Below are 15,988 nucleotides of genomic sequence, written 5' to 3' on the forward strand. Positions count from 1 at the left end.
TCCCTGACCCGCCCCCTCCCCGCCGCCATGGCCGTGGGGTGACGTCACTGGCCCCGCCCTCCCGGTGCCCCCCCCCTCGCGGCCACCGTAGCGGGCTCGGCGCAGGCCCCGCGGCCGCCGATGGTCCGCGTTGTGCCGCCGCCCCCCGCCCGCCCCGCTCCGACCCGGCAGCGGCCGCAGATGGCGCGGCGGGCACCGGGCAGGCGGGGCGGGAGGTCACCGGCACCGCCGCCGCCGCCGCTGCTGGCGCTGCTGCTGCTGTTGGTGCTGGGCCCCGCCGCCGCCGCCGGCGAGGAGGTGGCGGTGTCCAAGGAATGCGACAAGCCGTGCGCCAACGGCGGGCGGTGCCAGCCGGGCACCGGGCAGTGCGAGTGCCAGCCCGGCTGGGTGGGGGACCAGTGCCAGCACTGCGGGGGGCGCTTCAGGTGAGACCCCGCGGGCCGGGGGGCCGGGACATGCCCTGGGTGGGGGACGGAGCGCGGGGACGTGTGGGGTCGGTGTGGACGGGGCTTGAGGGGCTGGTTCGGGGTTCAGGACCGGCTTGGGGTTCGGGGCTGGTTTAGGAGTGAGGGGTTAGGTTTGGGGTACGGGAATGAAAGGCTGGTTCAAGGGTGAGGGGCTGGTTTGAGTGAGGAGTTAGTTTGGACCATGGGGACGGAGTTTAGGGTACGGAGGGGAGTGTGTGGCAGGCACATCAGGGGTGGGGATGAGAGACAGGGCAAGAGAGAAAGGAGGGGACATAGCAGTGGCTTGGCAGCCCGGGTCAGGTTGCCCAAAGGAGCACTTGAGGGAAATAGGGAGGTGGGTGCGAGAAGCAGGTTTGGGCATTCAGACTGGGTGGGAGGCTGAGGGGCGTCCAGGCATGAGTGAGGGCAGTGGTAGGGTCGTGGTGCAAGGGAAAGGGCTGGGTGACAGTAAAGGTGAGGGGTGGAACCAGGTGAGGTTAAAGGTGAGTGGCAGATGGAAGTGACACTAAAGGTGAGTGGCAGGTCAAGGGAATGATGAGGGACACTCAGGTGATGATAAAGATGAGAGGCAGGTTCAGGTGACGATAAAGGCGAGGGACAGGTCCAGGTGACAGCAGGTGTTAGGGCTGGATAGGAGCGTGTTGAGGAGACAATAGGGGCGGCTCTCTGGACAATGAGGGTGTGAGCGTGGGGCTGATTCAGAGGGATGTGGATGTAAAGGGATGGGCAGGAGCCATGCAGGGGGACAGAAGGGATATGGATGAAGAAGGAGAGGTGGGTGTGTGGAAACAGGCTTGAGGGGTGACAGCAGCATGGGTGTGATGGGGTGACAGTGTGCAAGGCTAGCTCTGAAGGTCCATAGAAGAGGTGAGTGGTTGGGGCTTCCTGAGGGAGGTCTGCGAGCAATGGGATGTGGATGCTGAGTGCGCTGGTTGGTGAGTACAGGGTATTTATAATGCAGAGAGGCACCTCTGAGGGGGCTGAATTTCTGGTGTTGGTTGGCTGGGGTTGCAGAGGTATAACTGGCAATCGGTTGTGACTCTAAGGGGCTGTGTAGGAGCAGGGATGTGGTTATAGGGCACTGGGTCAGTGGGGGTCTGTGTGTGATGGATTGCAGAGCCGGGAAAATATTGGGTTTAAGTTCTAGTAGGTCTGGACAAAAAGTAAGGCTGGAGGGGCATGGTAGGGGGATATGTTTTGGCAGCAGAGTTAAGTTTGGGGACTGTATAAATGGAAGTCTTAGGATGGTGGGTGAATTGTGTGTGGATATGGCTGGAGTTTGAATGAGATGGGAGCAGTGAGGAGCAGTGGACAGAGGAGGACGGTGTGGGTGTGGGGCCGGTTCCTGGGCGGGAGAAGGACTAATATGGAGATGGGACTAGATCAGACTGAGAACAGGTTGGAGGGGAAGGGCATGCAAGTGAGCATTAGGTCTGGGTGGAGACTCTAGAGGTGTTTGGGGAGGAGTTAAGGAAGCTCCTCTTGGCAGATCAGCAGGTGCTTGTTTTGGTTAAAGGTTATTTCAGGAGAGGCACGTGCAGGGGAGAGAAGCAATATGCTTAGGGGAGTAGCTGGCATTTGTGAGGTTCATGTTCTGGAGCTGTAATGCTCTTGGGGACAGACAGTGGGAATAGCAGCTTGGAGGAAGAAGGCGCCCGGGCTTGTGGGGAGACAAGATTGGGCAGTGGGAGGGAATTGAAAAGGACAGAGGGTATTGGGAGAGTCCTGCTGCCTCACAGTTGGTGTTTTTTGAGGAACAAAAGGCTAATGGAGGGATCTGGGCAGGGAGGTGGAACCCCCTGGCTCTGCACTGGTCCAGGCCATGTGCAAACGACCGTGTTTGGGAATGAAGGGTGTCTGCACAGGATAGTGATTTTTGGGCTATATGATGAAGAAAGGTGTGTTTTTGCAGTGCTGGGGCCAGTTCTTTTAGTGTTGGGTTACTTGGTTGGGTTGTGTGTCTGAAGTGTATCCCACTGGATGAGAAAATTGAATTCTTCATGGGAACAGGCTAGGGATGCTCCCTAGCTTCTCTGTTATGGCAAGGGTTTCTGTAAGATGGTTACCTGTCTTGGATTCATCAGCTGTGCAGTGTGAGAGTCAGGGCTGATTCCTGGAAAAAAGGATGATTATCCTAGGCAGTGACTGCTTTCTTGGGGAGCTACTGAAAGTACCAAGCACCCTTGGATGATGTTCCATATGGATTTGGGAGGACGGTAACTGTCTGTATAACCTGAACTCATGGAAGAAAAAGACTAATGTTTTTATTCATATTTATTGACAGTCTGTAGATGAGTGTGTGTTGCAGTTTGAAAGGAGTTTTGTATGGAAACAATTCCAGGCTAGGCAAGCCCTGGAAGTCCAAACCTGCCTTTTTAATGTCTTTTTGCCACTGTCATGATAAGCATTTTCTTTTAGCTGGGAGAGAGCTTTAAGGAATAGCCTCATACCTGTTACTTTCTTGGAGAAACTTAGCATATTTGTTGTTTTAAGGGGACTGTATTTGAGAGGCTTCTTTTCTGAATAGTAATGCCAAGTAAAAAAAAGAATTTTTATATATTCGCTGCTAATAAAACCTCTATTTTTTATCCTCTTACCTGTTTTGATAAAACTTTTTCTTTCTCGCATATAATTGTAGTCAAAATTTTTGCCTGAAAATATAATGTTTTTATCTGTTGATGGTTTATTTGTCTGTTAATTAGTGTATTAAGGCATTGAAATTTCTTGTAATGTTTTTGAACCTGGAGCTCTGAGAAGTGCAAACAAGCAATGTTCAGAGTTTTGCAGTCACGTGTCTTCTTTCACATGCCTTGAGTTTGCTCTGTCTCCTGTCAGATTTGTCTCTGCAGGAGGTCTTTTTCTGGTTCATGGTTGTCAAGTGTTTGGCTTTAAAGGACTTAAAGTGTTACTAGATGCTATATGTACAAATGGGAAGTAGAAGAGCAGGTGAAAATTATGTTCTAAGTGCAACATATTCCATGTGCTTATCTGCTGGACTGGGAGATGTAATTACATTTGGCATGTTAATCATCCTGGCTTATCTAGATGTATATGATGACTGTATTTGCGGCCTTGACTGTTTTGATTTACATTGTAAAGATACACCTTGTGCTTCACTAACCTCCTAATCTCTCACATCTTTTTGCGTTGGCACTGAAGGATCAACATTGTAGCAGTGAGTTGCAGTCTGCTAATATTCGGTTTCCCTTTTTCCTTGGGAAATCTCTTTTTTTGTACTGCAGTTATATGTATGAGTAACACACCCCAGATCAGTGGTGCTCTTTAGAGTTAGAAAGCTGATTTGGGAAGGACTTCAGGTGGCTTTTTTTAAAGATGTGGAACTAGCCACTGTAGTTGCTCAAAGATAAACATCTTGGTGTTAACAGAAGCTGAAGCAGAAAGCATAGAATGTGCCTGATGTGCTTGTGTCTTCTATTTCAGTACAAACCTCCAGAGGGCTGTGGGCTGGCTGGAGGCTGCTGTGGGCTTTGAGCTGCCATGATTCAGGCAGGAGAGGAGCTTCTGCTGGGAGGGATGAGAAATTCCCCAGTCACAGAGCTGCAGCAGCATCCTGAGATCACATTTGGAGCAGTGAGAGCTTGGGAGCTCCGAACTTGAGAGTGAAATTGGCAGCACTGATTATTTTGCACAATCAAAAAGATGCTGCACATGCTGCACACTTGGTTAACAGACTCCTCAAAGCACTATCTGCAGCTCAGTGACACAACCTCTGGTCCTGCCTCAACTGAGTTGTCAGCCAGCTGCCTAATTAGCAGATGGAATTAAGGTTGGAAAAGCCCTCTGAGATCATTGCATCCAGCTGCTCCCCAGCACTGCCAAGACCACCACTAACCACACCCACATGTTTCCCAACACTTCTGGGGATGGGAACTCAGCCACTTTCTTGGGCAGTTCACAGGCAGTGCCTGACCAACCTTTTCATGAAGATGTTTTCCCCCAGTATCCAGTCTCACCACGCACCACAAGTGCAACCATTTTCTTGTGGTCCTGAGTGAGGCCATTTTCTCTTGGTCCTGTCCCTTGTTCCCTGGGAGTAGAGCCCGATTCCCCCTGGCTGCACCCTCTTGTCAGGGAGTTTTAGAGAGTGAGTGGGAATGAGCTCTTCTCGTTCTAACTGCCTGAGTTTTTCCAGGCTGAGCCTTGCCAGGTCTCTCAGCCACTCCTCACCAGACAAGGCAGGTAAAGCACAGGGCGAGAAATGACCTCTGGTTCACATAGGTTTATTGTCCTGAGATTGTAAAGGGCTGGATTAACAAATTCAAGATAATGATTGACTGCTTGAACAGTCAGTGTACGTGGATTGTGTGTGTAGGCTCACTGATGGGCAGTTAGATGTATGATGGTAGTGGAAAATAATATTTTGACTGTATAATCAAATACCAAATGATTCCAGGACTATGGATTTTGAGTGTAAAGGCACTGGTGCTTCTTTCATGGTAATACTTTTTTTATGGTGGGAGATGGCAAATGCTAAGTAGGGCTTAACCATGCAACCTGACAGTTGGAGAGTAAAAAAAAAGAGTGTATCCTTTAAATTCCCTTTTTATTAATATAGTGGGAGCAGTTATGTGTTGCTGATTAAATGTTTTGAAGAACTTGGTGGTAATAGTGTCCTTGGCCAAAGAATATGACAGTGAAGAAGAATTTTATCTCTAGTTTTGTGTAAATCACAACCTGAGTTGTGAGCTGGAAAAGAACCACCCTAATTCTCTTTGTTAAATAAATAGGAACTTTTGGTCAAAAGCTTAAATACAAACGATTGTCTTTAAAAAGCTTCCTGAGGCAGTTTGTACATTTAGGAAAGTCAGGAAGCTGCTTAATAGATCCAAGGATGTTGGCAATTTGGATCAAATCAGTTTAAGCGCTCAAATTAGATCTGGGAGCTGCATTTGTGCCTGATCCCCATTCCGTTTCTCCCTTTTCATTCGGATACTATTGTGCATTAAAATGATTTTCTCTTGCATGCTGCTTAATGAAGGGCTCACTCAAACACTCTGCACTAGTAAAAAAGAATAAGCTATTCAAGTAGGAAATACTTAAACATCATCAATTTTAATGAATACTGAGAAAAAAAGAACAATTACATGCCTTTATTTAGTTCTTGGAGGTATGTGTGTGTGTCTTTATACATGCATATCTGTATTTCTGTCTATCCATACATGTATGTAATATACCAATTTTATATATTTTGTGGCTTGGAGCAACCTGATCTAGTGGAAGGAGTCCCTGCCTATGGCAGTGACATGGGACCAGATGGTCTTCAAGGTCCTTTCCCACCTAAACCATTCCGTGATTGTATTTAAATGATCTGTTCATTGAGAAACTCACGGCTAATATTTAATCTGAATTCTGTGTCATTGCTCCTCCCACTGTTTTATTGGATGATCTGATATTTTACTAGGACTGTTTTATGAACAAAACTTCACCTGTGAAATAATTCAGTATTTTTGAAATATCTGAGTTGTTCTGTGGTTTTTGCCGTGCACTAAGTGAATAGCATAAATATTTGTCTTGCGGAAGGTTTTGTTAATGTTTGCAATAAGCTCACTGCTTATTTTCAGTCTGCTTTATAGTAAGGAGGCAGTAGTGGAAAATTCAGAGCAGTCAGACAAAACAGCTCGTGCTGGATCCTCCGCATCATCTCTGCTTCACACATCCAGTGCCTTCCCTATTGGAGCTTTAGTTGTTGGAATTACTGAACACTTCGTGTGTGTGAGAGAGGAGTAAGTCCTGTCTTGTTCCTGTCTTCCTGCTGAGCACGTCTGAGCATGAGACCTCCTGGAACAGAGCAGATAAAGGATAACACTCCTCTGCCTGCCAAAACCTGGGACGTATCACTGACTTAAGACTTACAAACACCTCTTTATCTGCAGCAGTCACCGTTTCTGTCTCATTTCTCTGTTTCTGTAAGTATCAGGGAATACCTGCCTGAGCCCCTTAGCAGTTGTCTAACACTGGCTCTAGATTTTTCCAGTATTTCAGTCTCTGTTGTTCCTTTGCTTTTGGATGCGAGAGAATCACAGACTGTGTTGAAATGAATCTTAAAGCTCCTCTCATTCTAACCCCCTGCTGTGGGGAGGGACACCTTCCACTAGAACAGGTTGCTCCAAACCCTGTCCAACCTGATCTTGAACACTTCCAGGAATGGGGCGGCCACAACCTGTCTTGGCAACTAATAAAGTAAGCTTGGGTCCAACCAGGTGTTTATTATTTTCTTCATCAGTTGACATTTAACATAAATAACTTACATTGAAATACCAAAAAATGACAGAGATTAGCACTGGTTTCACAGAAAATAGTTGCTTTCTTAAAAAAAAAAAAAATCTAGGACCAGCAATCCTTTTATCCTATGTCCTGATAAATTTAAGTAATATTTGGAATGTATGTGATGGATTTGACTTTCCTGGCTTGCTCCTCAGAAGCTTTTGGGAGCAATCAATTTCAAACCCTGAGATTCTTGTACCTAAAATGCCTATGAAGTTCATGCTGAAAATCCTATATTTAGATAATACTGCTGCTGACCAAGCAGTTGTCTTACTGTATTCATTTAGGATACCCTTGGGTCCTCTCTTCTGGAACACTTTCCTTGAAGAATTTTTTTCCGATTTGACGTTCTAAGCACAGTGCTTGGAATTACCTTCTTGGGCAGGTAGAGCTTTGCTTTTTTTCCTGGACTCAAAATATTCCCAGCAGGTAGGAGCTTTTAAATCTCATCTTCTAAAGCATAGTGAAAAAACAGAGTAAAACAGGCAGAAGATGGTGTTGAGAATGATATAATTTTGTAAGTGAAATAGTTTTGGGGGAGGAGGGAGCTGCTCCAAACTGGAATTCACCATAAGAAGAAGCACAGCAGTTTTCTGCCAGTTCTTTGTTCTTGCACAGCCACGTGCTCACATCTGCCCATTACACCACTGCAGCATCCTGGAAGCAGGGCTGGAATATTTGGTAATCAATTTTACAGCAATGAACAGAAATGATCATTTGCTTTTGAGCGGTTTTGAATGAAATACTTATTTAATCACCGAAACACTGGAGCAATAACCGTGTTTGCTTTTTGTTTCCTGCTTTTGTTCCCTTGCTTTGTTTATGGCTGATCCTTGCAGAAGTTCCTTTAGATCTACTTGAGACTGTCACTTTTCCTCCCTTTGCTTAAAATAAATATTTATTTGATGGAGAGGCAGGTTGCTTGCCAAGGTTTTGGTGGATGTGTGCTGCATACAGATGATTCCAGGCACAGTTTGGGCTTGAGGAATGTGAAATGCTTGGGATATTCAGAACATAAGGGCTCTGTCCTTATTGCAGAGTTGTGACATCATTAGAGTTGTTAAGAGCCCTTAATTTCACACAGAACAAGCTTTATGTAGCAATCTGATAACCTAAATTTGGGACATTGGAGTAGTGGGGGATTTGGAGAATAATTTAAAGAAAATGAACTCTGTGTTTTGGGCTGATAATAGTGTCTTAGTGTGTCTTGCATGATGAAGAAGAATTTAAATGTTTTACTGATGAACTGAGCAATATTCCTGCTAAAGAGGGGTAGCTGATCTCCAGAACAGATTGTGAGAAGTACTTCTTGGGCACCCCAGGATCTGGGTAACATTCCTGGTCCTGGTCGTGGCTTCACTTGTTAAAACAAGTTTCCTGCAGTATCACCAGATTCAGAATTTTCAGTTCCCTGAAAATGCAGAAGTGGAATCAAGCTGGTTTAGGGGATACCATGCTGACAGAGGTGGTCTGGGTATTCCAGCCAAGGGTTTTCCAATGTGTAAACTACCTTTTATTCTCTGCTGTGCCTGCTGGGCTCACAGCTTTAGAAGTAAAAGCACTGCTGTACACAAACTCATCCAGGGTATGCTCAATGTGTGCTGCAAAAATTGAAGTAGGGGTTGTTTCTTTGTGTAGGCACAGGGTGTTACACATCCTCTTTGGGGTGACAGTTACCTGTAGTGACCTTTACCATTAGGCAGTACTGTTCAGCTTTACACAGAGACTTATGTAGGATGTACAAATACAGCTGTGAAAATCCCAGATTTTATTATTTGCCTTTGCCCTCCATTTCCTGATTTTCACAAAACTTCTTTTTTCCTTTGTTTCTGTAAGCTGAAAGGAAACAAAATAAGGGAAGTTGTGCTAGAAAAACTCTTCAGAAGCATTTCTTATTAGTGTTTGTATTGACTGAAAATTTAATATCTGTCTCAGAGGTAGTGCTTGTCTACTCAAAGGATGAGAAGCGTGGTGCAGATGAATTAGCATTTTTTGTGAACTCCTTTTATTAGCTCAAGTACAGAAAGTGAGAGCTCTTTTAACATTCAGAAAATTTAGGGTGGGTTTAATATTATTTCATTGTAAAGGGAAGGAATAACTGTGTCTTCAATTTGTGATTAAAAGCTGTTTAGTTTTCAGTCATTGCAATGAAAAAAATCACTCCTGCAGTGGATTAGCTGTGTATTGAGTGGCTATAGTGGGGGTTTTTTTCCCCCCTCAGTTTCTTTGTGCTTGTGTCATTATCTCTTTACTTCCACAGTTTGGTCATTTTCCACGTGTTGGTATCATGGCACTGCTCCCAGATATTTTGAATTGCCCTATCTAGGGAAAATCTATGATTCAGGTTTACCTTGAGCATAGCTTTTAGATTTCATTGCTTGTTACGATCAAGAATGTGTTTGAGTTCTTCTAAAATAAACTTTTCAAGGTGGTTTTGTGAAGGTTTTTTGCAGCAAGGTGCAGCATGTTTCCTGCCAGAGTTGTGTACCTGCCTGTTTAATGATTAATTTACACAGTCAATCTCCCATTTATCCAGAGTGGAGAGTGTCACTTGAATTTTACAGTGATTTCAGAGCTTAGATCTTTAGTGTCTGCTTGATACATACTTTGATCTTGGGTGAAATCATCAAAGATGATATGCTGCAAAGATTTCCAGCCATTGCAAGACCTGAGTAGCAGAGTAGTGTGGAACTCTACTCCTGACTGGACAGGTCAGTGCTACAAGAAAAAAAAAAAAACCAAAATGGGAAATTCCAGCATTGTTTCCTATTAAGGATTTTTGTGCTGCTAGAAAAAAGTATACTAGTGTATCCAAACTGTGAGCATATATTGAAGTTGCTGGCTTGCTGGAAGCAAAGTATTGAATTCCAAATAATACAGTGAGAAATAATTAGTTTTGAGGTCACTGGTGATTTTAATTGTAATTTTTTCAACGGGAAATCAGGAAGAGGCAGAAGTGTAGGGTGAATTGCTTTTAGTTTTGTTGAAAAAGTTGAAAGTTATTGTTCAAGATGCACTCTATTTGCATCTGCATTTATGTATAGTTGACTACTTGTTTCTGACAGTGTGTTAGTGCACTTTTGTTAAGGGATTGATTTATTACATTGAAACACATAACAGGCAGCTCTGTAAATTTGGGTTAGTCGGTGTCTTTCTCACAAGCACAGGTTGCAGTGACTCTTTAAAGTTACTGGTTTTCATTTTGGGAATAGTAATGGGTGTTCAAGTATGCCCTCGTTCAACTTCTGGAGGATGAATCATTTTGAGGAGGTGTTGATGTGGTTCAAAGTCAAAACCAGGACTTGATTTCCTGCCTATGCACATTTTTTCTGAAACATCCATACTAATATTGCTGAAATTTTAATTTTTCCTGTAGATACTGCTGATAGTCTGTTAACTTGTTTTATCTGAATTTACGTGATGAGCCCGAAGAAAACTCAGAGCTACTGAAAGCATGGTAAACCAGTAATCTGTGGATCATTTCCAGCTTTTCTCAGTACCTGAGCTGATGAGAATATCTGGGACAGCAGGCAAATGTTAGTACCAGCAGAATTCGCTTATGTGAATGGTAGAATAACAATTTCTATGCAAGTGTGATGTTTGAATGTGAGAGGATGGAGATTTGGATTTCTGGTAGAAACAGGAATGTGTGGTCCAGCTGGAACAGCTGAAATGGCTTTATAGCCTTTACTGCTCCTTTGCGAAGGGATGGTCAGACTTCAGGAATCAGTACTGTTCGTCATCTAATCCCCTTGGCTGATTTTTCTTATCAATTAATTAGGAGAGATTATTTATATGCTTTAAAGATTTTCTGATGATGACTCTATTTACATAGGAATTTGGAGGTTTGGAAGCATATTTTTATGACAGTTTTGCATGGCAACTGGTATTCAATTGTCTATTCTGAGAATAATATTGCCCTACAGAAGAAATGTGGTTAGTGTTACTATAAATATGCCGAAATCATTTTTACTGAAGCTGATGAAAAAGGATATTGTGTGTTAAAAGTGATGGAGTTTAAATGTGATCTTAATTTCTCTATTTAGCACTTTGGAAATCTGTCATGTGATATGGAAAGAGAAGAAATCACAATGTGAAAATTGTTATCAGATCAAAGCTGGTTGAAGCATCAGAGTGGCTTCTGTGCCTGAGCTTTGCTTGCTTGCAGTGCAAGATATGTGTGCATTAGATAGGACATGGTGCTGCAGGGGACATCCTTTGCTGTGTTCCCACTGTCTAAATTCCGGTGATTTTCCAGTATCCCAAGGGAGGTAGGATTGAAACAGGAGTGCAGACATGAAGGTATGGTGACTCAGCCTATGTAATTGTAGACCTGGGCTCCTCAAGCAGTGACCTGTGGTAAGACAGGTTCTCCATGAGGTTCACCAGTGCCAGTGAGGTCAGGCACTATGGCTGGGCTGGAGGTTCTCCTAGGGAACATGGAGGGAGGTCTTTCCTGTTTTCTTGTAGGTAGATGTAACTTCATACATCTAGTTCATGCAAACACAGCCTGCTTTGGGTTGGAAGGGACCTTAGAGCCCATCCTCTTCTACCCTTTGCCAAGGGCAGGGGCACCTTCCGCTATCCCAGGTTTCTCCAAGCCCCATCCAACCTGGCCTTGGACACTTCTAGGGATGGAGCAGCCACAGCTGATCTGGGCAACCTGTGCCGGAGGCTCACCACCCTCACAGGGAAAAATTTCTTCCCAATATCCCGTTTAACCCTGCCACAGTGAGTGGGACAGCATTTCCCCTTGTCCTGTCATTCCATGGCCTTGTCCAAAGTCTCTCTTCAGCTCTCTTAGCACTCTTTAAGGTGCTGCAAGGTGCTGGAATTTCTTCCTGGAGCTTACTCGGGGCTGAATCAACCCCAACTCTCACAGCCTGTGTCCATAGGGTTTCTTGCTTTTACCTGTGAATTTGAAGAAGCAGCTCTGTAGGAGACAACTATGTGTGTATCTATTGATTTTTGTTTGCACTTGAATTTTTCATACATTTGGTATTGATTTAAAGTTATAAATTTGCAGAAGCCTGAGCCCTTCATGGCTAGGTTTTGGGGGGCCCTGTTGGCATCAAGGCTGTCTTGGCTTTTCCTTAGTGAGTTCAATAAATAATAAGTCAACTTCTGTCATACACTGAAGGAAATCTTTTTGTTCAAGTTTAGGGAGATGAACAGGATTTTATAAACACAACTGAAAGTGATGTTTCTGTAGTGTCATGTAACATAAGCATTTTATGACTGACATGGCCAGAAGGAGCAAATTCCCACTGAAAATACGAAAGTAGGTGGGTGAAGACCACTAGCCATCGATGCTGGAGGAGATAAGCCACTATGGACGATCTCTGTGGTAACTGTCATATCTGAGGAAGAAAAAACACCCATTTTGAGGTCAGAAAGCATTGTGGAAAGTTTTTAAATTCTCCTAACTTAAACACGTGATAAGAGCAGTTCAAAGGTGCCGTTCCTGATGGTCAAACTGAGCACTGGAAGCCCTTTGATAGGCTGGGCTGTTGATGTGCTGAAGATTAACGGCAGGTCAGCACTGTGACTTGGTGTGAGATGCTTTAATCTCCACTTAAATTTTTAAAAGTGCCAGTTAGCTACAGTTTTAATGGGATAAAATATACACACACACATATTTTTCTCTCTACCATGACTGACTCAATTTCAACAGAGATTCACTAATGACTTTGTGTCTTTATAAGCTTTCTTTTGTAAGTTGTACATGTTCATTACTAGGTCTTTAAAACAAACTCTAGAAAACTTTGGCCACAGTGAGTTGTGTGTCACTGTAATGTCTATGAGAAGTGAAGATAGGAATGGTAAGTTTCTAAAGTTTCTTTTTTGGGTTTTCTTTTGGCGGCTACTTCTGTACGTAGTATGTGTAAAACATTTGTAGTGTAAGTAAAGCTCTACAATTTCTGAGATGTGAAATCGAAGTAATTATTGTTCATGTCACTTATGTTCCTTAATATGTGGTATTCTATTTAAGTAATGGAGCTAAGGAGAAAAAAGGACAGCTCAGCAGAGCAAAGTAGTTGCACAAAGTAGTTTTGATATATGTAATATGGAGTATATTATGTAACATCTCATCCTGATCTTGGTAACAAAGGTCTTACTGATTATACAGTAAAGTATCATAAAACATTGCTGGCGCTGATACTGTGTGAGATATTCCCTGACATGCAGAGTAAACTGAACCCAAACTTTTCAGGTGTGGGATTTTGAAATTAAACCCTGCTTAGGATCTAGAAAGGTAAATGAAATGTTAGGAGCTGCCTTTTGAGGAGCCCTATCCATAGACTGCACAGGACATGTCTGTTCTAAATGGGCACTGATCTAAAGGTAGATGGTGGCAATATGCCACCTGCAGTTTTATTCCATGGCATCTCCAGAAATATTCCTGCAGGGGAGAAGGGGAGTCTGAGGTCAGAGCTCCCCATGAACTGCAGTTCCACCTGAGGGCCAGCTGTGTTCTCTGCTCTCTGTGATGATGGATAGGACCCAAGGGAATGGCTGGAGATGTGTTAGGGAAGGTTAGGTGGGTATCAGGGAAAGGTTCTTCCCCCAGGGGTGGTCAGACTCTGCTCAGGCTCCCTGGGGAATGGTCATGGCCCCAAGGCTGCCAGAGCTCCAGGAGCAGTTGGGCAATGGGCTCAAGCACAGCGTGGGATTGTTGGGGTATCCTGTGCAGAGGCAGGAGCTGGACTCATTGATCCTTGTCGGTCCCTTCCAACTCAGGATACTGTGTGATTCCATGTGGAAATAAAACCAAAACCAGTTCAGCGGTCTTCCCTGCTGCCCTTGCTTCCTGGTGATTTCCATAGCAAAATAGTGGCAGTGAACTGCAACAGGATTGAAAACGGGGAAGGGAAATTGCTGTGCATCACTTGGTCTGGTTTGGGGGGTTTTTGGGGGGTTTTGTTTTTTTCCAGTCATAGTTTGTACCTTGATTTGTTTGCTGTGTTTTCGCTGAAGTTTCAGTTCAGGAGGGTTATAGAACACTTCCCTCTCCAAGTGAATTAATACAGGATAGAATTACAGGACTGCTTTATGGAGTGGATAACAGCTGTGATGCAGAATTGATTTGGTACAAGGAGGTGCTTTGCAGCCCCTGCAGACAGAGGCTGGGCACCGTCAGACTGATGCCAGCAGTGTCTTACCTGCCCATCTGAACGTGCTTTTGGAGAGCTGGTTCCACACCAGGCTTTTGGAGAATGGCAAGTCCTTTCCCAAGCTGACTTCTAAACTGCAGAGCCCGTCCCGAGCACTGGAAGTGAGAACATGGGTCACATGTATACATGTTGTGTTACTTGTGTGCACCAAGAGAGTATGTAGGACTCCTAGTCATAATATTTGCATTGCGCTGCCCCTAAAATAGTCCTTGTTGGAGTTTGTCCTGATTATTTGTATACTGGTGGCATTCACATTCACTGGTTCAAATGAGGAAAGTGTTTTTCACTGCTACTCTTTTAATCTTAATGCTTTGATTAGATTTTCAGTTTTATTATATCCTCTATATCCTAATTTGCTTTTAAAACCTTTTCTTCATCTGACTGTAATTAAATTTTGCTCTTGAGCAGGTGTATGGATAATCTTTTAAGAGCAGTTTTAAAAATAGGGTGAAGAAGGTGAAGAGCTAGTCATAGAAAGTAACATCAGTTGAGTCTTTGGTTTATGGAATAGTGATTAAAAAAAAAAAAGAGAGGGAAAGATGTTCTGCTATCTTCAGACCCATCAGTCTGACCTTGAGATCAACATTTAAGAATGCATTAAAGGAATGAATGATACTACACAGACAGGAATTGCTAGATAGATTTGCCATTTGTAAGTGGTATACTTTAAAATACAATATATATGTGTGTTGGATGTTTTATAAGCATCATTTAGGATGAAGGCATGTGTAAGAGATAAATACCTAGAATCTGGGCTTTGGAAGCCTCTTTGATTGAATGGCATCACCCAGAGCTGGACTGCACTGCTTGACCTATGAAGAACTTTCCACCTCAGATGTAGTAGTCAGGACATCTGGAGAGTTTATTTTCCATTCTGCCATTCCTATTTATATAGAATTAATCAGGTTCCTTCTCATATTACAGATATGGAAGGGAACAGTTGGTGAGGTGTTAAACAGGAGGGTAAGGGTTAAAAGAAGGGCCAAGGGAGGGGATTCTGCCCCTTCAGGTGAGACCTCAACTGCAGAGCTGCCTCCAGCTCTGAGCCCCTAACACAGGAAAGACCTGGAGCTTTTTTTTGGAGTGAGTCCAGAGGAGGCACCAAGGATGGTCAGAGGGATGGAGCAGCTCTGCTATGAGGAAAGGCTGAAAGAATTGGGATTGTTCAGTCTGGAGGAGGCAAGGCTCTGGGGTGACCTAATTGTGGCCTCCTAGTAACAAAAAGAAGCTGAGAAGAAAGATGTAAAGAAACTCGGAGAGATGGGATGAGAGGGAACGGCTTCAAACATAGACAATGTTGATTTAGATTAGATATAAGGAAGAAGCACAGGATACCCAGGGAAGCTGTGGCTGCCCCATCTCTGGAAGAGTCCAAGGTCAGGCTGGATGGAACTTGGAGCAATCTGGATTAGTGGAAGGTGTCCCTGCCCATGGTGGAAATTTGGAATTGGATGGGCTTTAAGAACCCTTCCAACCCAAACGATTTCATGCTTCTGATGTGAGAGATAAAATAATATTTTGTTTCAGCCATAAGAGTGTGTACTTAAAGTCATGTAGGCAAAGAGGTAGCTAGCACGAGGCTAGGCCTTGGGAGGGAGCGTGGCAGGGAGGAAAAGGGGAGTTAGTTAACTAATGTTTCTTAGGAGGGAGAGAAAAGGAGGTGTTGCTTTGAGTGCAGTAAGTGGTCAAAAGGAATGTAAGTTCCTGAGTACCCAGCCAGTGAGGATGGGGACAGGGACACCTCGGCTGGGGAAGGCTGTCAAAGTTTGTTCATTTTAGGAGGAGGTGAGCCTCCTCAGTGAGATGCACCTAACTCAGCTGATGTGTTTACACTGATAAATAGTTTTGCTTCAATGACTTTGTTCTCTTTCAACTTCGTTGGTGAGTGTTTCTCACACTGTGAAAGAAAGGGAGAGGGTGGGAAGTTGGAGCTGGAACCTGATCTAGTATTTTCATTCAAGACCTGGGTAAAGTGATGTGCACTTCGTACATTACTGGTGATGCCATTGTGGAGCCTGGGTGCAGAGATCACACCATCATCTGGCACAGCAGGGCGAGCCA

The 15,988-nt window shown here is 44.1% G+C and overlaps 1 protein-coding gene across 1 annotated transcript in view; it reads left to right on the plus strand.

Moving 5' to 3' along the window:
• The first annotated feature begins 71 nt into the window (after positions 1–71).
• ATRN (attractin) overlaps positions 72–15,988 on the plus strand; it is a 147,157-nt gene continuing 131,240 nt past the window's right edge. Inside the window, exon 1 of the mRNA XM_063401225.1 lies at positions 72–425. Coding sequence (XP_063257295.1) covers positions 121–425 — 305 coding nt within the window. The 5' untranslated portion in view covers positions 72–120. The remainder of the gene's footprint in view (positions 426–15,988) is intronic.

Source organism: Prinia subflava, chromosome 7, assembly GCF_021018805.1.
Source record: "Prinia subflava isolate CZ2003 ecotype Zambia chromosome 7, Cam_Psub_1.2, whole genome shotgun sequence".
Taxonomy (NCBI): domain Eukaryota; kingdom Metazoa; phylum Chordata; class Aves; order Passeriformes; family Cisticolidae; genus Prinia; species Prinia subflava.